Source organism: Haliotis cracherodii, unplaced genomic scaffold (assembly GCF_022045235.1).
Source record: "Haliotis cracherodii isolate W230 unplaced genomic scaffold, xgHalCrac1.p SCAF_5, whole genome shotgun sequence".
In the NCBI taxonomy this organism is placed as follows: domain Eukaryota; kingdom Metazoa; phylum Mollusca; class Gastropoda; order Lepetellida; family Haliotidae; genus Haliotis; species Haliotis cracherodii.
This window is the reverse complement of record NW_027266308.1, coordinates 33785103-33811802: the sequence shown is the minus strand read 5'-3', so window position 1 is coordinate 33811802 and position 26700 is coordinate 33785103. Positions and strand designations below refer to the sequence as shown.

General features: G+C 39.7%; 3 protein-coding genes across 3 annotated transcripts in view; 2 read left to right on the top strand and 1 right to left on the bottom strand.

The window, feature by feature from the left end:
* Nucleotides 1–46: 46 nt before the first annotated feature.
* Nucleotides 47–12754, bottom strand: LOC139443433 (phosphatidylinositol N-acetylglucosaminyltransferase subunit H-like). The gene is made up of 5 exons (XM_071224424.1): nucleotides 12516–12754; nucleotides 12134–12212; nucleotides 10766–10893; nucleotides 8915–8995; nucleotides 47–902 (listed from the first exon to the last, which is right to left on the bottom strand). Exons 1-5 carry the CDS (start codon nucleotides 12663–12665, stop codon nucleotides 825–827), a joined length of 516 nt encoding a protein of 171 aa, XP_071080525.1. The 5' UTR covers nucleotides 12666–12754; the 3' UTR covers nucleotides 47–824.
* Nucleotides 1635–8400, top strand: LOC139442995 (jerky protein homolog-like). Its single transcript, XM_071223923.1, has one exon. It carries the CDS (start codon nucleotides 2025–2027, stop codon nucleotides 4863–4865), a length of 2841 nt encoding a protein of 946 aa, XP_071080024.1. The 5' UTR covers nucleotides 1635–2024; the 3' UTR covers nucleotides 4866–8400.
* A 2563-nt stretch (nucleotides 12755–15317) lies between the features above and the next one.
* The window catches only part of LOC139443314 (leucine-rich PPR motif-containing protein, mitochondrial-like), a 47420-nt gene continuing 36037 nt past the window's right edge, over nucleotides 15318–26700 (top strand). Inside the window, exons 1-9 of the mRNA XM_071224295.1 lie at nucleotides 15318–15445; nucleotides 16064–16227; nucleotides 17074–17196; nucleotides 18260–18378; nucleotides 20205–20263; nucleotides 21230–21316; nucleotides 22954–23080; nucleotides 24368–24466; nucleotides 26317–26496. Of these exons, the coding sequence (XP_071080396.1) occupies nucleotides 15318–15445; nucleotides 16064–16227; nucleotides 17074–17196; nucleotides 18260–18378; nucleotides 20205–20263; nucleotides 21230–21316; nucleotides 22954–23080; nucleotides 24368–24466; nucleotides 26317–26496 (1086 nt within the window). The remainder of the gene's footprint in view (nucleotides 15446–16063; nucleotides 16228–17073; nucleotides 17197–18259; nucleotides 18379–20204; nucleotides 20264–21229; nucleotides 21317–22953; nucleotides 23081–24367; nucleotides 24467–26316; nucleotides 26497–26700) is intronic.

The window sequence follows — 26700 nt, the reverse complement described above, 5'->3', positions numbered from 1 at the left end:
AAAAATACTGTATTGTGCAAAACGTAAATACATAAAAAGGGCGCCAAATACGAAGACTACAATAACGCCGTGACACTTTACCCACACAGATCACCACACAAAAATTATAGGGACCTCCCTGGTAATTATGTTTATGGATGTCATTGTCAATATAAAAGATAGAAGTACTCTTCATATTTCATCTGATTCAAGGTACTTGTGGCGTTGGATAACCTAGTGGTTACATCACAGGCCCTTCACGCCGGAGACCCGGTTCGATTCCCTACATATGTGAATCTCTCTCTCTCTCTCTCTCTCTCTCTCATATTGCTGGAATAATGCTCACAACAGCGTGAAACAAAACTCACTCATAGTAATTAAGGGAGCACGATTACCCAGTAGTCTCAAGCGCTGTTAGACATAACGTCCCATACCTGGATCCTCTTTGAGCTTTGTTTCCCACATTTTGTTTCTGACACGCCCTGATGTCACCGAAATACTGTCGAGTACATCGTAAAACATAGATCACTCACACAGTCATTGTGAACGTCTATGTGTAGGGTTGTGGAGATACACTTGGTCGCGACTGAATACATATCTCCATAGTAACTTCCGATACCATACATGAACAACTGACTTCGTCTGGTGAAGACACGTTTGGTCTGTTTGCGTCGGTTAATTTAACAAAAGCTTGCCAGCATTTTCACATGCCGTCCAAAATCATTATCAACAATTCCTTATCATGTTCAAGATGTTTCTATATATGTGCATGCATCGTCTGTATCGCACTAAGGCACAGCGTATCGCGATGACTTAGTATGCACGCAATTCTGCAGCATCGTCCATCATGTGCGTTTTGGGAAGAGCTTTTCTTGCGAGACCTCATACACTGCTGTGAGACAGTCCATCCCATACCTGGAGTTCTGAAAGCAACATGAAGCTAACATTACAGCTAAGGCGATTTTGCTCGAAGATGTTTTTTAACTGGTAAATGTGTAATAACAAGGGGTTAGAAGACCTTAGTGGGCCTACAAAAATGACGGATACAATAAGCGGTATTATTTCGGAGATGAGAGTTTTGATTTCTATTTAAAACAGACCGTATTTCACATGATCACAGGGGCTTGTTAGGCAAAATATAGCAGCAAGATATAAATTGTCACTAACGTGGTCATAGTACTATATAAATGGATATAGTACTGTGACCCTCGTTTGTGACCCTCTCTCTCTCTCTCTCTCTCTCTCTCTCTCTCTCTCTCTCTCTCTCTCTCTCTCTCTCTCTCTCTCTCTCTCTCTCTCTCTCTCTCTCTCTCTCTCTCTCTCTCTCTCTCTCTCTCTCTCTCTCTCTTGCGCCACAAGCCCCTGTGCATATGATAACACTGTTTGGTAGTGGTCAAGTGTTTTTTTCATCATGTGTTCAACTATATTTTGCTGTTCTTATTTGTTATTTCACTGCCTTTGGTGACAGTGAAATGAAAGCTGTGGTATTGTGACTTACTTCAAGAAGACAACATCAACATTAACATTGCACAAGGTGAGGGCGTGTTATTCACGGTAGTCCCGAGGAATCATTGATAAGAGGTGACAGTGTGATCTAAGGGAAGTAACCCTGAATTTAGCAGGCGCGCGAAAACAGGAAGTACTCATTACGCATGACAAAAATGGCGTTATAGTTTTCTTGGGCCGCATCTGTATCAAAATTTGTCCGGCTTCAAAAGAAGTTAAGAAGAACTATTCCCATGGATGGATCGAAGTAACAAATTGGGAAGAAGGTTTACAACCAAAACTGCGATGTGTGAGAAGTATAAAAATGCATGAAGCGGTAAATTGAGACTGTTATCAACCTCTGCCCGAGAGCCTCGTTGTAACGTCGCCGCTCGCCATAAAATTGCTTCCATTCAGAAAATCGATTGACAAGTGAGATAACTTTCACCCTACAGATCGCTCCATAGGTGTGGGTGATGTGTTGAAAATATATGTTACCTATGAAGACAATCATTGATTTTTTTCATAATTTTAAACTGTGTATTATTTGGTGAGTTAACATGTCGACCGACCCGCCTCCAGTTCATACTGCAAGTGTCAGTCATGACACACATGGGGTTAACACTCCCATGCCTCCGATAAGCAGCTTGGCAGCACCGTCCAACATACCGCCTGTCATGACATGGAACTCATATGTGGGACTGAGCAATGCAGCACCTCCACAACCTTTGGGGGTGTCAAATCCTGATGGCATACCCAGGCCATTAGCATCCCAGGTTGTTCCAAGAAACTACCCAACTAGTTACCACACATCTGCACCAGTTTATGGTGGGGCCACCCTGGAAGCACCCCTTCGTCAAAATATTGACTCCCCAGCAATAAGACAGACACTTGAAGCGCCGATAAGGCAAACAATAGAAGGACAGCTCCGCCAAACAATTGAGGAGCCAATCAGGCACACACCACCACCCACAGCACCTGCTAATAACGTCACCATGATTGACCCATCAACAATGATGGCTACTACAGTTCATATGACATCCGTCCGGTCAGTAACTTCTGTGCCCCTTCAACAAGATAGGTTAGCAGCAACAATGCAAAGTGATAACAACATAATATCTGCTGCTTTGGAATCAAGTAAACTCCAACCAGAAACCCATGTTGTTGTTCCTACTACTATATCTGCAAGGACTCCAAGTCAGATCCAGATGGTCCCAAACATATCTATTCAAGATGGACATCAGCAAATAATCAATGCACAAGACACTATGTTGCATGCTCCTCATTCTGTTGCAGCATACTCAGTAGTGACACATGCACCAGTTATAGATAGTCAGACTGGACACATCACTACCCATCATGCACAGCTCGCTCAAGCTGTAGTGAATACACCGCCCATAACACCTCAGCCTCAGGTTTTGCCTCAGACCCGAGTTCAGGCTCCGCCCCCTACCAAACAAGCAAAATTGAATGAACTAACAGATGTTGGTCCAAAACATGGAAGAAGGGGCAGGCCTTCAGGTGGTAAAACATCACGCAAAAATACATCCCCTCGTTCAGCAGCTAAAATGTCACCAACAAAAACGCGATCTTCTACTGCAGCTGTGCCAACCCCTGACCCTCTCTCAGCAATGAGCAAAGAGGAACAAATCGACCTGGCAGAGGTACTGAAAAATGTATCAATGGTTCCCAAACCATTACATGTTTCTCCTCGTAAGCTAAAAAGGAAGGCATACTCTATCAAAGAAAAACTAAATACCGTTGAAAGAGTAAAAGCAGGTGAACCAAGATCAAAGATTCTGAGAGACATGGGAATTCCTGATTCTACACTTAGAGGTTGGATGAAAGATGAGGACAAACTGCGTACATTTGCATACAATGTTGACATTAAGAAAAAGAAAGCAAGGACAGCAAAAGATACATTACTTGATTCAGTTCTGCATAGCTGGTACTTGCAGCAGAAGGAACGTGGAATGAATGTCACAGGAGCCATGTTGAAGATCAAAGCTGATGAATTAAATAAAGACATTAATGGTGAAAATAATTTCAAAGCTAGTGCTGGATGGTTGTACAGATTTCAGAAACGTCATAACCTTGGCAAGCAGAGAGATCCAGATGAAGACGATGCAAAGAATGTGCCAACACTGGGATACAAGGAGGAAATCCTGCATTTCCCATATGATCAAGTTCTTAAGAACCAGGATGTGTCAGCTGCTGACGAGAAGGTTCACCAGTTCTGTCAGAAAGTGAGGGAACTTTTACTTTCTGGTGGTTACAATGATGAACAAGTGTACACATGTGATGAGACTGGGTTTTTCTACAAACTTCTTCCAGACAATAACTTTCTTGTTCCGTCAGATGAACCTAGCTGTGCAAACAGCAAGAGAATCAGAGACCGGGTGACAATGCTGTTCTGTTTGAATAAAACAGGCCAGCACAAACTGAAGCCTCTCTGTGTCGGGAAGTATAGATCGCCTAGGGGCTTCCAACATGTAAATGTATCAAAATTGCCTTTTTGGTATAAATGTAGCCACAATGCCTGGATGACATCTGCAATTTTCATGGACTGGTTCATAACATGTTTTATTCCTGAAGTGAGGCACTATCAGAGAGAAAAGAAATTGGACGAGAAAGCCGTGTTGCTCTTAGATGAGAATCCTGCTCATCCATCTGGTGATGTTCTGGTTTCTCCAGATGGGAATATCCAGGTCATTTTCTTGCCAAAAGACACTACCTCAGTTGTTCAGCCCCTAGACCATGGATTAATGGCCACCTTTAAGTCAAGCTACAGGACTGAGTTAATCAAGGAGGTGGTGACAACCGAAACTGATGTGAAACTATTTCTTCGTCACCTTTCACTGAAGAGGATGATGTATATTGGAGAGAAGGCATGGTCTGCCATTAAACCACGAACAATCGAAAAGATGTGGCATAAGTGTCTGCCCATGGTGTTCGACCCCCTAGCTGGTGGTTCTGATCCTGCTGATGAAGAATCAACTCCTCTTGCCGATGCCAGCGGCAGAAACAAAGCTGATTCTGAGAAGCTGTTTCAGGAGAGACTGGAGGCAGCAGGCATTGAGACATCCGTAGCAACCATCAAGGAATGGACCGGCCTCAATGAGAATCTCCCAACCACAGATATCTCCACAATAGGTGCTACTGAGAATGAAGAACAGGAAGTCCCATCTGAACCCATGGAGCAGGAGCCCAGTGAGGATGAGGAGGACAGCCAGTCAAAGATTCCATCCAATGCCGAGGCAGTCAAAGCATTTGAGATCGGCCTTCAGTGGTTGGAGTCTAAAAACATTGACTATATTACAATATTGCAGGTGCAAAGTATTTTGGACTATGCTCGTTATGAACGGCGAAATGAACTTTCTCAGTTGAACAATAGTTGTTGATTGTTAAATTTGTGCACGTTGTTTGACATGTTTGAGAAGCCTATTGTTTGGGTTTGGGTTTATTTACAGTAGGATACATATATACATGCAAGTTGATCGTAATCGGGATATATTTTGTTGCAGCCACGGACAACTCCAATATTATCTTATGCTAATTTTTGGCATAATGAAAAGGGACATGAGTTTTCCCATTTGTTATAGGATGTCTTAAATATTGAACATTTTCCGGAGGGAAGGGACTGAAATGACCATAAAAGTCCTGTTTCCATCCTTGCCAAACTAGGCTGGGCTTATGGAGTTTTATTTTGGCTGGACTAACGATTCTATGCATTGTCCAATCAACATTGCATAACGAAATTGACATCTGGTTGGTAAACTGCCATGCAGATTTCAGTTGGTTGCAGAATTTGCAAAGCATGTGTACCGTCAACTTGATGTCAGCAAATATTTCCGAATCTCCTCATGTTTTTACTCAAGTGCTCACCTGATTTGATGCACTTTGTGCATTAAGACCCATTTTATCACAATATAGATTTTGATTATTGATCAGATTGTCTTGACTGGGCACCACCATTTTGTTTGAAGCAAATGCAAGTGATAAAAGAGTTGGAATCAATAGGGGGGACATAGAAGAGAAATAACTCGTAATAGCCACTAGTGGTACTGCGATTGAGCCCAGAAATTCCAATCTAGTTAGGCAAAGGATGGATATCGGACTTTTATGGTCAGTTAACTCCCTTGCCTTGGGAAGATGATATTGATTGGTTTGGTAGGGAACCGCTCTCGGTAATCATTTACTGAATTATGAATGCAGGTGTACTTGAGAGGTGATATAAGGGCATTTGTTTTGTCTCATTTTATTTAGAAATTAGATGTTTTATCCACAGCTTTGGATGTGAATGGAGTATTTTGTGGTAGAATATACAAACAGATAAGAGGACAGATCAGCACGTGAATAATATCAATCAAGGACACTGTACAGGGTAACAATGAAATAGTCAGAGTTTGAAATTAGGGGTGCGGGGGTGTCCTGTAGGTTTGCTCCTATGGTATTTGAATCAAGGGCCCCTACACATCTTTACCTTCCAACATTAGAGCAATGCTAAATTTCAAAAACTGATTATAAGTGTGTAAAAGGGTTACAAAGTGTATTGTCTTGTTACATAATTTTGCATCAAGTTATTACGCACACAAAGTATGCATAGGCAGGGCTTCTATATCTAGAAATGCGATTAAGTACAAAATATGACATGGTTTACTCAATGATTATACAAATTGTGCCTTCTAGAACGTCCAACTTCTAGCTCAAGTGTTTTAACATGTTTAATGTGGTGATGAAATGCAATAAGATCCACAGATTTAAAATTATCCATGTTTATTAGTTTAATGTTTTTGGGTGTTTTCCTAGTTCCAGTCTTTTAGCATCTGTTATTGTTGTTCACCTCTCCAAACTTAATCTTGAAGTGTCCAGTTTGCGGGACGCAAAATCTTGGGTCCTTGACTCGTAAACATGGATGCTAAAGAAATGCAAAGTGCATCCACTTGGACGCAGAAAAATTTGTATGCATGTTTATGCTGCGATTTCATAATATGCCACCACTTGTCTTACATCAATTTCCTTTCAGCTTGCACAAGTTTATATTCTATTTGAACTGGAGTACCTATTGATGATCGTGGGGAAGTGTGTGCATCAAAGCATGGCATTGGCAGAACAAGAAGAGTTGTAAATGTTTTTTTGAAAGGGAAAGTTCAAGTATGTCTTCAGATTCAAACAATCATGAGTCTCAACTTGTACATCAAATTACAATTTACATATTAAATAAGACGAGAACAAGCAAGGAATTAAGCTGCTTTGTTTGAAATAAGATTGTTATCTTCAATATTTGTCAATTCAATGGGAATCCCATGTTTTCTAACTGGTACTGTAATTAAAGGTTGTGAGTTCCCTGGACCACCAAAATAAATACCCCAGGTAAATCCCTGGTTTGTTACAAGGTTACTACTGAAGAGTGTAATATTAAAGATACCTTGGCTACGGGTGGTATGGTTGGCATAGTAACCTGAGGTGCTGCGCTTCACCACAGACAGAGGTGGTCCCGGGGGTGGCCAGAGAGTATGGTTTTGGGTTTGAATCCCAAATGTGACCTATGATAATTATGAATATGATTCTTGGTTTAGTGGTGAACATTTAAGACCTGCATCCCATCACTGTCCTTCCTGGTCAACATGATGATGAAACAAGACATGGAGTGATGTAACTAAAATACTGTTCAAAGTGGTGTCAACTCTCTATAAAGTAACTGAAGCTCAACTACAAAGTGGTCTAGCCATTGTATGAGCACAGCCAAGTCATGTCAGTATGCCTCCTACAGATCTGTATTCAAGGACCAAGTGGAGCTACAGACGCTGGTCACACTGGCACATAGATTACCAACTTTAAAGGGCAAGTTCACACGGAAATGAACCTTTTTTTCTTGTACTTTTTCCACATTAAAAGTGTTACCGGTAACATAGAAGTGTCATAGACAAAAATATAAAAACATCATATTTAATTAACATATTTTTTGCACTAAAACGATTTATATTTTTCACATTTACCAAATGTTCTATTTCCATAACAAAAACACCATAGCTTATGTCCCTTGCAATATGACGTCATTGGTGCCAATTGATAAACATTATGACATCATCATGCTTTGTTAGAGCCGCTTCACGTGGTGTAGGTACAGTTTTGTGATTCTAGCATCTCAGATGCCAGCCAGAATTGTGTTATGCTGAGTCACCACTGCGCCGGAGTGTGTCGTAGACCATGTTGTTTTACCGCAAACTGGTTCTTGATATCTTTTGCGTTGAGGATAGACAGGGACCCAGTTGAATTGGCACCAATTACGTCATAATCTAAGGGGGATAACTCAGGCCTATTTCGCTCGTAAAACGAAGGCCTCATAACGGCATATCACTTTCACACTATTGTGAGCTTCCTACTTTCACTGTGAAAAAAAATGAGTGTATATTTTCAAACACAGATACTAACTAATTCTAAAATTGCGTTTTGTTAAGAAAAAGAAAGAAAGTGATTTTTGCGTGTACACTTCCCCTTTAACAAACATCAAACTACACATTAATAGTTAACATATCATGATATTCATGTTCATATGTATTTACAGACTTGACTGTATTGTGAAGTGATTAATTTGATGATTCATATTTGAGAAAAGTCTGCATACAAGATATGTTGTGAAAAACATGGAAACATTTTCCATACTGAAAGATGATTTAAAGTTATTGAATAATACTTCTAGCCAGTGCCCAGGAAATGTTGATGCACATTGAATGTTTGTAAAAGCTGAATATTTAAGGTATCTATCATTAAGTGTGTATAACAATGCATTGTATTGCCAGTAGAATCTCAAGAAGGGTGTTGAAGTGTGAAAGAGATACTGACTGTATATTGGATATAAAGACATAATTCTGTATACTACTCAAGTCTTTTCTTGAATACTGACAACATTTATGATTGCAATAAACCATATCCGACCAGGAGAATTTGATTGTTTAGTTTTCAGTAATGAACTTGCGGTGACCATTCCTACAAAGTCATATATTTTCACTTAAACATGTAAGAGCTTGGCAAAACAGGAAAAAAAGATGTTTACTTTTATGGTGAAGTTCCAACAGAAAAATGCAATAGTCTGAAATATGATTGGAAGTTGAGCAAGCAAGAACCAACACCACTTATTTCTCGGCAAATAAAATTGTGAAACAACCAGAAATGGGCGTCATACATTGTACTCATATTGGAAATTGAACCTGGCCCTTCAGCATGATGAGCAAACACATTGACGACTGGGCTACCCCAGCAACCCCTTAATTGGATATCCCAAGTTTTTGTAGAGGTGTATCTCTGGATAGAACGTGGGTGATCATAAGGGTGAACCCATGACGTCATCCCCAGACCAGTTGGTCCAGTTAGCCAGTACTCCAGGCTGAATCCTATGTAGATACATTCAGTCTAGTCATTGTGTCTCCCATGAATGTGATCAACTTACCGAAAATAATGGATACAAAGTTTTTAACTTTCCGGATTTTTCTTCCTTCAGTAAAACAGCAAGATAACTGATGACACTTTGCTGGAACAAAATACAAACAAGTAGAAAATTCAATATTGGAAGTTTAAAGCCGCACTCAGCAATATGCCAGCTATATGAAGGAGGTCTGTAAATAATCGAGTATGGACAAGACAATCCAGTAAACATGGACAACGATCCATGCAATTAGGATACGGTGACAGGCAATCAACCATGTCACCAAGTCACTGAGCCTAACCATTAATTCATTCATCTCTTACAACTAGCACAGGTTGGGGACCTATGTTCTTACCTGGAATCCCTACAGGTGTATTGTAAGTAGTATGGAATGCACTAAGGAGTAGTTAGGGTCACCAATATGATGGGTGGGCTTAGAACTGGCCAGGGTCATGAAGAAACGTGTGGTGTGGTGTGGTGTGGTGTGTGTGTGGTGTGTGTGGTGTGTGGAGTGGTGTGGTGTGGTGTGTGGTGTGGTGTGGTGTGGTGTGGTGTGGGTGTCGTGTGTCTTGGTGTGTGGTGTGGTGTGGTGTGGTGTGGTGTGTGGTGTGGTGTGTGTGTGTGTGTGTGTGGTGTGTGGAGTGGAGCGGTGCGGTTTGTGGTGTGTCGAGGTGTGTGTGTGTGTGTGTGTGTGTGTGTGTGTGTGTGTGTGTGTGGCAGTCTGGCCTACATTCAGAATTAGAGTCATTAGTAACTATCATCTTGACCATTGAATAAATGGGACCAAGACCAGTGACAATAGAAGTTAACTAATGACCCTGGCGTGTTGGGTGGGGAAGGTAGGAGAATACGCTTAGGGTGACCAAGGGCAGTAGTTAATTTCTATTTCATGGTCATCAAAACTGATCAGAGAGACAATTACAGATTCTTTATATCTAAACACTGAAAGATGAAAGGCAAAATAGAAATATGATCCATTAATTGTCAGAACATGCTGAACAGGACCTCATAAAATTAAAAGTTTGAACAAAACTGTAAACCAATAGATCTCTTTGTACAGACTTTCCCAGTTCATGCGACAAAATATAGGATCAAAATAAACAATGAAAATATTGACAGGGGCTTGGAGTTTATTTCCTAAAAAGGATGCTTAAAATAGTTATCTTAAACAAAATTAAGTTCAAAATAAGCATATTTTTAATCATACAAAGCATCATAAACTTTTGTTCCTGATTTTGCATGATTTAGCACAGCTATGTAACACAAGAAAATGAAATGGTGTGGAAATGAAATATTAGTTTGGGGGTGATTCATTTGCATCTAATTCTGTAACACCAAAAAACAATAATGAATTAACATCATAAATAACTTAATAGCACGCTCGTGAAGAGATCAATCCTTTAATAAAAATAAGCTGCTATTATACTGTGCATAATACCAAAACGACTCGTGAAGATCTGGTTTAGAATAGGTCTTCAGCAACCCAATCTTGTGTGGTCAAGCTTGCTGACTAATTTGATGCATGTCATCGTATCGCAATTGTGTGGATAGATGCTCATGATATCAGTCACTGGATTGTCTGACCCAGACTCAATTATTTACAGATCGCCATCATATGCCGGTAGCTGGAATATTGCTTAGTGCAGAGTTAAACAAACAAACAAACAAACAAACAAGCATGTGCTTATGTACTGCAGTAACAAGTTTCACTATCAAACGTGTAGAGATGATAAATCACTGAGAGGAGCTTATGAACATCGATGACCCCAGCAACCCTGTTGCTAGGCTGACGTCACATGTCTTGCAACAAAATTTCACAAATTGCATATCGTGATGTGACTGTAAACTGACAAAGTGAACTTGAAGACAACGTACCATAGTGATAGCTTCATTGATGATGATGTCCCGGATGTGCGAGAGATCTATGAACTTGGTGCACTTCAATCCCAGCATGTACTCCGTCTTCAGCTGTACTCCAACTGTGGGTAATATTAGGATCACCTCTGGAAACAACACACGTTTATCATGTCCTCAGCAATCAGAAAATGAACCATCTCACAACAGGTGAAATGCTCATTTGTGATACGACCAAAAGTTCCAAAGGGAAAGTCTTAAACACACTTCTTTGAGAGGCATTTCCAAGTTGGAGAACTAAGTAAGGATAAGATATTTGGTATCCTACACCGAAACGTCGCTCCTAATTGTAATAAAGAAGTTGTCCATCCATATATCTGATCCTTACTTAAACACAGGAATAATAGTTGTAGCATATTAACTCTAAATGTACAGAGGTGGATGTATAATTGTGGAACAACCAAAGTGGGAGAGAGGGGGGGGGGGGGAGACCTTATCTTTGATGGATTAGGAAAGGAAAATTACATAAATATATCCAAAAGGTAACTGTTAACCTTTCAAATAATAATAGATCAACTTCCTGTACACAGTCTGTAAAATTTATACATGTAATACAAGATGGTTAACAGCTTCACATCCTGCCCTGTAATCGGGATTAACACTATTTTTCTAAAATAAGATGACTGACCTATACAACGTCACACTGAAATTAAATACAAGAGATAGATTATTTCTATTACCATGCTTTTCACCTACACAAACTAAATGACTTTCAATTAAATATAACCTGTGAAGATCCGGGTTAGAATACATCTTCAGAAACCCATGCTTGACGTTAAAAGCGACTATGCTTGTCATAAGAGGCAACTAACGGGATCAGGTGGTCAGGCTCGCTCACTTGGTTGATGCATGTCATTGTATCCCAACTCCGTGGATCGATGCTCATGATGTCTATCACTGGATTGTCAGGTCCAGACTCATATCATATAGCTGGAATATTGCTGAGTGTGGCGTTAAACAACAAACTAACAAGCAAATAAGTATAAACTATTACACTTAGTGTAGCCTGAACATTGGATCTTACTATACCTGGCTTTCCTTTTGCAACTTATTGCATTACTTTTGGATTGATGAGTTCAAGGTTTCAAGACCTATTTTGAAGTTAGTGAGTTAGGCTTTTTAGTAATTTTACACTGCTCTTAACAGAAAATTCCAGTATCATCATGACAGGAAAGCACCAACAATTATTACTTGTGTACAGTTTCGAATTCCTGTGATTGGGCTGACCATAGCTTGATATAATAAATAATAATGCATTAAATGTTTCACAACTAAACACTTTTGGTAATGTATTCTGTCAAAATGTACCTACATCACATATGTACATACCTCTGTGTACTTTTGTATAGAGTTTGAAAACTAGAACACCAAACAAAACAGCTGAAATAGACCATAGATGGTAGATGTCCTGCAATAAATGAAATAAGACACTGAGAACATTTGTGGAAACAATAAATGTAACCAAAAAACATAAACATATTTGATGTAATAATTAAATATGATGTGATATAACCAAAAGCTACAATGTATTTATGGTTAAGGGTAAAATTTGAAGCAGGTCTTATGGGCGGAAACCATTCCGAAACATGAAGCTAGCAATGTCCAAACGTCAGCAGCTGGTCGGCGAACAGTTTTAGATATGCAAAGCCTTATACAGAGACAAATGGAGGGAGACTAAATCTATGAATTAAATGCAACGAATATGAATAACCTTTGTGTGTAGATCAACGCATAATGCAAATATGACAGAAATAATTAAAGCTATCCAGAGGTTCATGGTTTTGATTTTCCGGTGCTCAATGATGAATTCGCTTCCGAGATCACCATAGTTTTTATGACACATTGTGTTCGATCGCTCCATTGTTCTAGTGTTGTAAAGGTTTAGATGTAGGATAGTCCATATTCTCGCAAAGGAGTCTGACAGCCGCGATTAGCGTGAGTGTAACGACTAGAGTGGCCTCCCTTGAAAGAAAAAGCATACAATCGGAACCTTCATAAGAGTAGTCGGACATCTCTGTATTCATCATGTGCAAAATGTCAAGTCGACTGTCATATTTCATCGTTTACAGATTCTGGTACAGCGATGGTCACTTAGTGATATTAGAAAAAGTCACTCTTTGTTAAAACATGTTTTAGTTCAAGATCCTTCTTCAATTATCTCTTTAGTGAAAAAGTGATAGAGTTGTAAAAAATCACTTTGTTATATTGTTTTGACAACGTTGAATTTAACAAACAATGACCATGTAAAAGAAAACTATTGGAGGCAGAAAATTTTCCCCACCTAAATATTTCAATGATATATCATTCGGGCATTACGGGCATATACTGAACATGCTTATATAGTTATTTATTATCTGGGTCGGGAAATTGCACCCTACTGTCCTCGTCCTTCTGAAAAAAGTGTACGTTATTATAGGCCTCTGTCACAACATTTAAGCTGTATATATCGGGTCCAGAGCTCTAGATAAGCTTTTGGTGTTGTGGGTATTTTACCCATGCATTTTAAAATCATTGGGTATCAGTAATTCTATCTGGGTATTCAAATTTCTGTTACCCACTAGTTTTTACACATGTGGGTATTTAAGTTAAATATTTAAAAAACACTATTCATCTAGTCCCTGCAAACTGGTGTCGTGTGGGTTCGAGAGCTTTATTGGACTAAAAAATACCACGATACTTCCACAAGAAAGTGTGATGGCAAATGATCATGATGTAACTGTCATCGTGGAATTTGGCAAGGTTGACGGAATGCCCGATTATAATTTCAAAATAAATTGCTGATTTCGGCTAATCGAATACGCAGGGTTACTTATCACTATTTTGTTGATAAGCACAAGTTTTATTTTTGTAGCGTATCTGTAATGTTCGTTGCGTATTTGATACGCTTGGATTTTATTTTACTGCGTATTTCTGCATTTTTTATGCGTATTTCACGCAGATACGCAGCTTATCTGGAGCTCTGGGGTCGCATCTGGACATGGCAGATCAGGCCAGAAGAGCAGACGTTCAGAATAGAATCTCCGGCGGATATCTGTCCTAATACATGCAGGGAAATGAGGGAATGTTGTTTATTCCAGCTATGTCGCGACGCCCTGTAATAATAATCAAGTCTACACCAGGCACACCATTAGCTGTTAGCACAGGCAGCGGTCCCTGCCGTCGGGGGACTCTGGTCACACTTTGTAACCAACGTTAGAAATTGGCACTGGTCCTATAGTCCTTGCCAAACTGCCATAAGGACGAATAGAAATTCGCCCATTTTAAGGGTTTTGCCATATGTTATCATTATCAGGACCAGTGGACTAAAACTGTTAGTTTCTTTCGCTGTTAAACCATCCGATCCTCAATTTATTCGGTTCTTTAGACACACATGGGATTATGGTCAGTGCTGAGCGACACCTGCAAATAGATGTAGCGGCACCGTGTATACTGACGGAAAGAAATAAGGGAACGGGTGTTAGTCATACAATTCTCTACTTAACCCTAATATAAGATATTGCTTCAGACAGTGAACACAACATATACAGTAATGGTAATATATTTCTATATATTTTTTTTGCAACTACTGCTATGTCACATAATGTGCTCTGTTACATTGTTTCATCAGCAGAATATAAAATTATTCCCATCGATAGCCGAGGTAGAATAAGTACGTAGTACAGGTCTGTGGTGCGTTACGGATCATCATGAATAAAGTGGATCAGAAGGCATTTCAAGGCAACCGAAACATGGAAATTTCCACTCGATAATTGCTAACTGCCCCAATATACACAGACATTTGCCCTTAATGACTAATAGCCCGTTAGTCCGAATTTGGTGCAGACATGCCAGGTAACCCGCCTCTTGCACCGCAGCCAATTTTTGTTGGGAACATTTCATACATACGGTATATGCAAAAGGACATCTCCCCATACCCATGCAGTTGGTAGGCTAGTTCGCTCGCCTTGCCTATTAAAGGTTTGGACCCGTGAAGATTCCGGTGTAGAATAGGTCTTCAGCAACCCATGCTTGCCGTAAAAGGTGACTATGCTTGTCGTAAAAGGCGACTAACAGGATCGGGTGGTCAGGCTCGTTGACTTGGTGGATGCATGTCATCAATCCCAATTGCGTGGATTGATGCTCATGATATTAATCACTGGATTGTCTGGTCCAGACTCGATTATTTACAGACCGCCGTCATATAGCTGGAATATTGCTGAGTGTGGCGTTAAACAACCAACCAACTGTTAAAGGTCTGCGTTTGATTGCATAAAATGTGTGAATTCTTGTTTTCCTCATTTCATCCACAAGGATATGTGGTAATTCGTACGATTACCTAGGGTACGCTTCTGGGGCCGTCTCACGTGTGTAATGGGATCTCGGCTGCTCTACAGTAGCACACATTTCTTTTCATTCATTTGATGTTTCTTATATTTTGTTACAAGTTTTGAGTCAACACTATGCCCTCGGCTCATCTCGGAAAGTTACGGTAATGACCGATGGACTCCGAGTAACAGTAAACATGGCTGCTCTCATGCGGCACATGCACACTCTGATCGCTGCACGATCGCCGAAGCTTGTACGCTCTTATACGTCAATGGTTTGCATGGCAAGGCGACAAGCAAAGTCTCTCCATACGCCGACACATTTGAATTATGTCAGGTAAACGTGCAGTTTCTGTCAGGCTGCAAAGATAACTCGTGGACGTAGACAAGAAGAGTGACATTTCATCATTTGCAGACGATTTGACCATGTTAAATTTTATGATTCCAATTTTACCAAAATTCTTACGAAAAATCAAGACTCGTAAGAAAAAAAAGCGAACTTGTGGGAATAAATACCCGAATAATGATAAAAATGTTTTAACCCCAGAATCCATGTAAAGTAAAGGTCATATGTTCTGTCTAACAATATTTATAAATCCTCCTTGTTAATATAATACGTAGATTCTAATTAAAAATAAAAATATTGCCCTCAATATAAACAGCAACAAAATATGGCGTTTTTCTTTGAGGGTTGTACATTTGTATTGGTTTTGTAACATGACCTTTATTTGTAACATTTCTGTTATTGCATACTTGTTTCGTACATCTTTGTTTCAATTGATTTATTTTTTTATCGAATGTCTGCCCATAGTTATCAGTAATCACATGACAGTATTCATACAAAAAAACATTTAATTTTATTATTTAGGAAAGCCAATTTTATTTGTTCAATTCACAAGTAGAAGGAAGATAGATATTTCTGTTTTTTTGAGTGACACAGAATGTTATGTTACAGATCTATTACAGTAAGGACTGCGGAACATTCAGCTTTTCCCCAGTGTAACCATGGCGAAGAGGATGTTGCCAAAGCAGCAGAACGTGTCAGAAAAAGTATTGAAATGCCGCCAGGCTTACATGAAAGTCAGGTCCAGAATTTTCGCCATCTGGTGCAAAATGCAGGTATGAGATTCAACAAAGTTCACTGAATTATAACATACAGGAATATGTTCTTACAGGTTGAGAAAGTGTGTTGTGTTGACTGGTTGCAGGAGAAGACATGGCTAGTCCTGTTCATGCAGCTGCCCGCTGATGCTTGGTCACTGATAAGGTGGTTAAACGTGACGTTAAACCCCATTTCACCTTACCTAATGTAATGTGAAGATTAATCATGCAAGACATCCATAACTGAGCTTTTCCTTTTCTTCGTTTTTGTTGAATGTTGTACATAAAAAAATCATTAAAAAATCACAAAAGATGATGGACATGCACTCTCAACTTGTAGAGTAGGCTGGGATGAGTAACTGGGGCTGGTTAGGTACTGAGTAGGACCCAGGTACCCACAAGACTACCTGGACGTGTGGTTAGTCACGTGATTATTTTGTTTAATGGCAAAAATTATCTAGAACTCTATGGTTACACTATAAGTGACAAATGTTCATATTTCTTTCTGACTATGCACACAATCCTTCTGACTTTATATGTTTGCATAAAGATAAAATTTCAGTCAACTTCAGTGTATGCATGACCAGATCGGTTTATACGTGCATCTAAATTCATTTTGACAGGAGTGCGGTCAAACATTTCCCAATTGGACATTTTGCACCTATCTCTTGAAACCTACAGTGGCTACCTTGGTAGGGTCAGGTAATAGGGGGTTGGGTATCCGGGTAGTAAATCCAAGGGCAGAATGGGTCACCGACATTAGTGCCATCCGATTGAAATCACTTCTCATGTCATTGACCACTGGTTTGCTTTTACTGAAGTATAGCTTGAATTGTTGAAGGATTATTCACTCCCCTGTTTCAGGGCATGTATCCCAAGGAGTTTCTACGACTCTACTCAGCTGTTTCGGCTCTTGCCTGTATAACGTCCACCCGAAACAGAGGACCAACCTACTGCAGGAGACCTGGCACATGCTGCGACAAAACAGTGAGTGCGTGCGGTGATTTCCATCTTTCCGAGTCAAGAGAGTTAACTGACTATAAAAGTCCAGTTTCCACCCTTGCCGAACTAGGCTGGTATTATGGAGTTACATTTTGGCTGGACTAACGAGTCTATGCATAGTCCAATCAAAATCGTGCACCGAAATCAAAATCTGGTTTGTAAACTGTTGTGCAGATTTCGGTCGATTGCAGGATTTGCAAAGCATGTGCACCACCAACTCATTGTCCAAAGATATTTTCGAAACCTTTTCATGTTTTTAATCAAGGTGCTCACGTGATTTGATGCACTTCGCGATGTTAGACCCGTTTTATCACAGTATAGATCTTGATTATCGATCAGATCGTCTTGACTGGGCGCCACCATTTTGTTTGAAACAAAGGCAAGTAATGGGATGGGATTGGTCTATAGGAGAGGCTCAGAAGGGACATAACTCATAATAACCACTAGTGGCGCTATGATCGAGCCCAGGAATTCCAGCCTTGTTCGGCAAGGGTGGAATCTGGACTTTTAAAGTCAGTTAACTCTCTTGCCTCTTGAAGATGGGTGATTTGAAACACTCGAGGCTTCATTAAACAAGGGAGAAATAAACCAATATTTTGCACATTATACCTGTTAGAAAAAGACTCATTATTATAAAGAAATATCCTGATATTTTCAAACATACAGAGGTTAAGACCAAAGTAAACATAAACTGGGTTTGATAGTGGTATTGAGAACTCTAGGTGTGTTCATATGTCTATCCTTTCCCATGTTTGTCCAGTTAACATGTTCAAGTCACTGGCTTCAAATAATAAACATCATCAAAAGGTAGTTTAAGTGAAAAGAAAAGTGATTTTCTAAGTATTCCCTTTGGCTCTGGTTACTAATTTTAATTTTGCTATCTTGATTTTAACTGTTCCTTTTGCACAACAATAAAAGGAGTTTCAAATCCTGAAATGGTGGATTAATTGCACCATTCTTGAAAATACATGTGATTTATTTTTTGTATGTGAATCTTATCCTGAAGGCTGACATGATATATATAAGTTCCCTTTTCTCTGTATAACAGCTGTGTTTGAGGTGGGCCACTACAACACTCTACTGAAAGTCTATGTTGAAAATGGCCACAACTTTACTCCAACCGACATCATCACTGAGATGCAGGCTCACCATATCATACCCAACATGGTGAGATCCTCTTGCTTCTCCGAAAATTATTGTTTGTGTCTTTGTTTGATACAAATGTTCTATTTGGAATAACACTTTCTTAGTATAGTACAGATTCTCGATTTGTTTTGGGTTGAGTCCCTTCCAGGATTTGAACCAAAAATTCTAGAGTGAGGCACCTAATCACCAGCAAAGTCAACGATCTAACCCACTCAGCCACTGAGGCTTTCACAAAAATGAAAGTCCGACAACTGGTAGTCTAGATCACATGCTTCGTGTACCCTTCTGACAAGTGTAAATTGTCACCGTTCCCATTGGCATGGCTCCCATGGCTATTTGTTTGTTGTTTAATGTCGCACTCAGCAATATTCCAGCTATATGATAGTGGTCTGTAAATAATCATGTCTGGGACTGACAATCCAGTGATTGACATCATGAGCATGGATCTACACAATTGTGATGTGATGACATGCACCAACCAGGTCAGTGAGAATGACCACCCACTCCCATTAGTCACCTGTTATGACAAGCATGGCTTGCTGAAGACCTATTCACACCCGATCTTCATGGGGATGTTGACAGTATTGGAGTGAGTGAGTGAGTTTGGTGTGACACTGCTTTGGACAGTATTAATATGACGTCACTGCGTGTCAGCTTGGTGTGGGAGGAGAGCTCGAAATGATGCAGGTCTTAGATGTTTACGACCTTGGTGAAACCCCTGAACAGACCTAGGGTGCTGCCTGTGACAAATAAATATCATCAGAGCAAATCTGGTATTCATACAGACGATTATAGTTTTTTTTTTGGTGTATCTCATTGACAACATTGTGGCATGGGTGGCCCAGTTGTCTAAGGCGCCACGATTCACTGAGTACAGTTGGGTCCCTTGGGCCCGCCAGAAAACTATGATAGTGGGTTCAAATCCCGGTTAGCCCGATTATGTTTCTAGGTTTGTCAGCACCATACCCGTGCTCATGTGTTTCACCGAAGTGGTAAACGTCTGAGACCTGCATCACTTCAGGCTTTCCTCCCACATTAAGCTGACATGCCGTGATATAACTGGAATACTGTTAAAAGCTGTGTTAAACCCAACTCACTCAGTCACTCATGGACACAACCCTGACAAGCAATTTTCAACCTGTGCCCCAACATAATTACCGTAGAATTGCTCTTAAGAGTTTGCACGTTGTTTTATATATTCTAGTGCAAATTAAGTGCGCTAAGTGGCTTCAATGAGACATGATAGGAATGAGATGTAAAAGAAAGACAAAATCAGTAGAAATATATTATTGAAATAAACAAATTAGACTGGAAAAAGATTTCTTGTCCCATCCATTTGTCATTTTCTATCTGACATCAGGAATTCTTCCTGTATGCTTCCCATGGGGATTCAAGTCAGGGTATATTGCAAAGTCATGCTTATACTCCCTCATACTCCCAGGAATGGCTCAGTGCTCATGCTATCAGCCTATGATTTGCCTGGCCATAACCCGATTATATTCCGGTTGCCACGGTATTCCCTGAAACTTTATGACAGTTTGTCTGAACACATTCACATTGTCTGGCAATGAGTATCTTTTGGCCAAGAGTACCCTGGTCTGTATTTTGAGTACCTTGCTGAAGATATGTTAAGTGAAAACATGAAATGTTCACTCTCTTTTTCTTTTCAATGGTTTGCAGCTTTTTGTTGCTATGAAAATATTATAGAATGACAATTAATACACAGTTTCATTTTATGTTTTAACTTCTGTCGCTGTATAACATTTCTGTGGTGTGTGTTGATGCTGTTGTGTGTTGATGCTGTTGTGTGTTGATGCTGACGATGTGCTACTGCCACTGTTCTGCAGGATACGTATGAAAACCTGATGGAACATTACTGTAACCATGGAGATGTCCAAGCTGCAACGTGAGTCATTTTATTATATCCTACTACATCTACATTTCCAGCTATTTAATTTTATAGGCACTCTGTGTAATATATTTACCAATTTGTCCATCTTTGTTTCAACAAATTAATTTTTCAACAAATTGCAAAAACCTTGAATATCTAGGTTTAGGATTTACTTTGTTAATGAGTATGATTATCCATGAATAATGATTATGATGATGATGATGATGATGATGATGATGATTTGCGTAGTATGTAGTGAGACGATCTTGTCTTGGTGTAGATTGTTTAGGCCTACCACGCCCAGGTCTCATTGCAACCCACCTGTTTGATGGTACTTGTCCCATAGTCGAGAAATTACACTTTTTGATCTGCCAAGCATTTGGGCAACTTGGGATACTGACGTGGTTTCCCGTCGTACCCACAATTTGCAATTTTGTTCATTGATAATGCCTTGCAGTCACTTTTAATCAAGTGTTTAGCTCAAGCTGATGAAATTGATGTGAAATTTAATAAATTGTAATTTGATGCTGTGTTATTGGCACAGTTTTATAAATGTTCACCTCAACGATAGCTACATTCAGAGCATTAGTTCCTTATGTTTTTATGGTAGTACAGTAAACTACGTTTATAATGAACAAGCTTATAACGAACTGACGGACATGCCGAAGTTATTTATCCTTGCCACTGCTGTGTCTATGCTGTACATATGCTTATAACAAACTAGTGGCCCCTTGAGTTTGTTATAACCTTAGTTTACTGTACATCAGTATCTGGTTTGTATGGTCCAGACTCAATTATTTACATGTCGATGTCACATAGCTGGAATATTTCTGAGTGTGATGTTAAACAGACAAACTGAAGGTATCCAGAAAACCTTCAGCTTGCCCAAGGGGCAGATTGACTTGTCTGAAACAATGTTTCCATGTCACTGCTATTTGATGAGGACCCATCCATGTCTATTATTATGCTTATTATTTTCAGTACGGTGATGAACATCATGAAGGAATGTGGTTTCCCTATCAAAGAGAAAGTGTACAGCTTTCTGATCACAGGCTTCTTCAAATCTGGGTGAGTGAGGGGGTTTGTGGTGAGTGAGTGAGTATGGTTTTACGCCGCTTTTAGCAATATTCCAGCAATATCATGGCGGAGGACACCAGAAATGGGCTGCACACACTGTACCCATGTGGGGAATCGAACCCGGGTCTTCGTGTGATGAGCGAAAGCTTTAACCACAAGGCTACCCGACCACCCTGAGGGGATTTGTGGATGCTCGATCATAACCAGTAAGTGATGTTTAAGTTAGGGTATTCATGGCAGCCATTATGAAAAGATCATTTTTAAGTATGATTTGCAGCAATTATGTGTTATGCTCAATAACACATTCTATCCTTGCTGTGCTTTGTGATAGTTTGCACAATTCAACCTTGACCATTACATACTACCATGGCAGCCATTTTGAATATGTCAAGTTGTGTCTTATCCTGACACAACACACTTCTATTGCTGTCTTCACTTCGATCATAAAACACAGAACCCAAAATATGCCTCTTATTCATCTTGGGAGCCCCTTGCCTTTGGTTACCAATTATGATCAGAATTCTCTGCCCTTGATCCTTCACTTTCCTTCTCACCACACAAGAAGATACACATGTGCTTGCGTTTGGGATTTATATCTTTGAACATTGAATCTGAATATATTTTCTTAATGAACGAAACTTCACAGTTACCATCCCATGGGTTACTACATTATATTTTGTGGCGATTGTTGAATTTTCATGAGGCATTTTTGTTAATTGTCCCACATGTCAGTGATATGAAGATTTTCTGTCTATTTATCATTTTGTTTTATGACACTCGTCGTGGGTAACAACTAGTTTCATTCATTATGTCATGCTTATAAATTAATATTAAATGTTTGATCCAGCATACATTACTGACAAGCCACCGCTGATCCAGACCAGATATTTCCCTTGTGTCAATTAATGTTGCAATAAATATTCTGAGGGATTGCTATGATCATTTTGCTACTCATTTCACCCTGAAGTTCCCCGGGTGTCATGTATTGGAAGCCTCAAATGTACTCGACTGTGTGAGGATATGATAGGTGTCATGGGTTTTCGTGAAGAGGGTGCTCATTGAGCATAGCCTGTTAGAACCAACAGCAAAACGTCACTCTTAATTGTAATAAAGAAGTTGTTCATCCATAAATTCTTATTATCCCCCGCCCAACAAAGTGCCTTTTGCTATTTAGAAATTTTAGAAATTTTTATTTTTTTACGTTTCCATGGCATCAAGATGGACTTAGGTTCCAAACTCTCTTTTTTTTTTACAATTTCCATGACAAGTTCCACCTCGGTTAAAAAAGGTTAGGATTTGTTTAGATTTAATTATGTCATAAATTCTGCAACAGGGGCGGGGGATATAGCCATAGTGGCAAACCCTTGTTCTTACTTAGTACTAAACTTTGTATGATGTATGAAGCAGGTAAAAGAGGAGACACTTCATTATTACAGATACACAGAGACAGTGTCTAAGTGTCTTATTATACCGCTAATTACAGCCAGCACTTTGTAGACAGAATGACGGCATCTGAAACTATTATAGATACTGAGATATTAAAGATCATGAGTGATTCTTGAATGAGTCTTGGAGATGATCAGTGCATGGTAATGTCAGGGCTGTTTTGAAACTCTTATACATTGCAGTGATACAGAGAGTGCCAGGGATGTACTGGAGCAACTGCGTCAAGCCTCCCTCACACCATCAGTACAGAGTTACACGGCGCTGATGTGTGGCTACGCCCAACAGGGGGACATGGCAGCCGTCAAACAGGTGTTGTGTTAGACACAGATGTCAACATTTTGTACAGGGATGTAAGGTTGAAATGAGTCACTGAGGCAGTGGAAAACACAGCTTATTTATTTCACCTTTTTAATCTTTCACTAGTCTGGAACACTGCTTGTTTAACCTTTCACTAGTCTTAAACACTGCTTGTTTAACCTTTCACTAGTCTTAAACACTGCTTGTTTAACCTTTCACTAGTCTGGAACACTGCTTGTTTAATCTGTCACTAGTCTTAAACACTGCAGAACAATGTCTTATTTATGTCGTATTTCAAAAAGAGATCATTCTTAAAATACTTGTCACTCTGAGAAAGGTGCCACTTACAGGGATTTCCCTGGGTCTATCTAGTTTTTTAGTCCAAGAGACTCATTTCTCCACCAGAATAGAAACATCAGTTCCATGTAACATGGAATCTACAACTTTTTATGAGTTTACTGATTGTTTCCCACAGGACTAGCAGTGTACGTTATTTGCATCCATTTTCAATTTGTATGCACATACTAGTAGGACACAATATTTATTGTCCTGTGTTACAAAGTGAATCCGAAACGTGAAGGCTATACCAGGAATCGGTTCGTACAGAACTGAATTGTAAAATCACAGGATTATGTTTTCAATCACATGAGACAATACAATGCTGCCTCAAATATGTGGCAGCAGCAATAAATCACAGGCGCTACAACAAATGTCAGTGCACTTACAAATGTCCAGAATCAAGTCACTGTCCAATGTCTTGAATATGACACATGCTATGTTGTTGAATCTGGAATAATGTTGAAAGCTGACAAAGTAGTTAGTAGTAGCATGTAGGTAAGATGAAAGTTGGGTCATAGACGGCCTTGAGTAGCCAACGTCTTGCTCTTATATAGGGAGAGTCACCTCACAAAGCTTCTCAAATGATGGAGTTTGTACCAGAGGTGATAGAGGGAGGTAACTCTATTTTGTGGTTGTTGCATACCACAAAATAAGTTCATGACTTTTACCGGAGCTTCATTCACTTGCTGCCACTAACAATGATCAGCACCTACAACATACATAACACCAATACATTATTCTTGACAAGCTCTTGTCTTAATGTTTGATATTCCTTAAATTGGAGAACTAGATTTGATGCTTGAACTTGACATTGGTTACATCCTCATACTCTAGATGACTCATTGTGACATGGCTGTTATTATTTCTGATTGTAGTGTTAAATATCATTCACTAAGTTACTTCACAAATTTTATGTTGTTTATGATGTTGTGAACATGGTAGGGAATTGATCTGCTTCAGCTGCTGTCTGAGACCCCTGACAGGATGATTAATTCAAGGTCTGTGATGAAGGCAGTTGTCACCATGGTGATGGCTGGACACTCACAACATGTTGATGAGGTAGGGATGTGTGTGCGTGTGTGTTTGTGTGTTTGTGTGTTTGTGTGTGTTTTACTAAAAATAATACAATGTCTGAAAGCCTCACTTCTACCCCTTACAAGCAGGCATGGATATATACTCAGCATCATTATTGAGGGTCAGCAGATAATAAAAATAAAAGTATGAAAAACCGTCATATTGCCCATGTTGCCAACTTCCAAGAGTGCAGTTCAGTTCAGCATCTGGAGTGTACCATGTTATACCCCCATTGACTGTGACTTGCCGTGTATTGCACATGCATGGGCTAAACCACTCGTTACGTTCAGGGGTGTTTTGGTAGCTTTTTCCATCACCTCCAATCTTGCACTTTTTTCATTGTCTTTATAGTCATCATGTATTTTTCTAGTTTCAATCAGTGTGACATACACATAACAACATGTTCTTCTCTTGTTAATCACATTGCCAACGTACTCAGACCTATTGAAGCTTGTTGGCATATGTTCATGTTTGACACCCTCCATACTTAGGTGATCCTTCAATGATGATGCTGAGTATATATTTAGAGACCAGGGTGGTCCTGTCGTCTATGGTGCTGCAATTCGTTATACAGAGTTGCATCCCTTAGGCATGCCAGGAACCTATGATTGTGGGTTTGAAGCTCAGATGTATCTAGGTTGGCGATCACCATGCAGTGGTTAATGTCTAAGACCTGCATTACTTCTTGCTTTTCTCCCACATCAACATGATCAAGATGATACATCATGTTTTAACTAAAGAACTGTTGAAGTGAGTGAGTGAGTGAGCGGGGTTTTACGCCGCTTTTAGCAATATTCCAGTACACCAGAAATTGGCCTTACACATTGTACCCATGTCGAGAATTGAACCCGGGTCTTTGGCGTGACGAGCGAACGCTTTAACCACTAGGCTACCCGGCCGCCCCTAAAGAACTGTTGAAAGCAGCATTAAGACTCACTATGTTCAGAGCTAGGGAGAGGTCTGATAGAGTGTGAAGTAGATTTTAATATACATGTACAAGCTTCCTGACAAGAAAAGAGATGTCTGATCAGGACAACATACAACTGTCAGCTAAATGTGGAAATTAGCAAAACTTGACCTCATCCTCAGGTTATATTTTAATTCAGGTGAGCTACAGAGCCTTGTGGCCTTTATTTTGTTTACAACTACAAACGTACTCAGCAATTTGGTATCTCAAGCACATAGTCATGAACACCTAGACAAGTGTAAGGAGAGATCACAAGATGGGGACATGCTTTGAGGGAGGGGCTTATTACGTACGTACCGTACCAGGAGATGTGTTCGGTATCAGGAGATGTGTACTTTGGATAAAAAGTCACACCCTCTGTGATAGATTACTGATCCACTGGAAGGAAGATATATATTTCTGGAAATGCTTAATTATTTCTTGTCCTCAAGGAGATACACGGCAAGAAATGGCATTTCCGTATTGTTCTGGTTGTTTACGTGTGTCTAACTAAGGCTAAAAAAAATAATAATCTTGGTTCTCAGGCACCGCTCGCTTCATCACCTCACACATTTCGTTTTTATTTCCATTTTTAAGAAAAAATATATAAGAATCCTTAAATATTCCAAATCCAACAGTAGTCAAATACTGTATTCCACTATTTTACTCATCAAGGAACACATTTATGTAGAGAGGCTCTGTCCCAGGTCGATTGTACACAACTTTGTATTTGGTTAAACAACTGTTTATTTGGTTACATTCTATTTTGAACAACAACAGCAACAACAACAAAAAGACACCACCCGCCCGCACTATGTTTTGAAAAACCATTGCCTGAAACCAATTGTTTTATTTTATTAAGCCTAACAGTAAATCTTTTTTCTGCTAGATGATCAAAATGCAGGAAGCTGTTACAGACGATGGTGCAAATGGCTTGATGTATGTATCTCAACTCGTAGCTCATGGGTTTGACGATGATGCGTACAAGCTGTTCCACAGTTTATACAAACAGCAAGGGGACCCCAACTATGGCAGGTGTCTCCTACAGATGTTCGTTCAGTTGGAGAGGGTAGGTATTCAGCTTCATCACTGCACACTATTGGCTAGAGGAAAAGGTATATGCAATAGTCATGTGTATAATCATGGTTTTACCTTTGTTTGTTACACTGGGGTCCAGGGGTATGTATTATTTAGAGAAGTAGCATGGCCTATGTCTAATGTTTTGAGTAGGTAACCGATTTGAGGTATTCATGTGAAACTGCAGCACTGAATC

Excerpts from the sequence above, each read along its gene's own strand:
- LOC139443433 (XM_071224424.1), bottom strand. The coding sequence starts at position 12,665 with ATGGAGCGATCGAACACAATGTGTCATAAAAACTATGGTGATCTCGGA. Across the intron at positions 12,213-12,515 it reads GCGTTGATCTACACACAAAG|GACATCTACCATCTATGGTC; the intron begins GTTATTCATATT and ends CATTTATTGCAG. Across the intron at positions 10,894-12,133 it reads CTATACAAAAGTACACAGAG|AGGTGATCCTAATATTACCC; the intron begins GTATGTACATAT and ends TGTTGTTTCCAG.
- LOC139442995 (XM_071223923.1), top strand. The coding sequence starts at position 2,025 with ATGTCGACCGACCCGCCTCCAGTTCATACTGCAAGTGTCAGTCATGAC.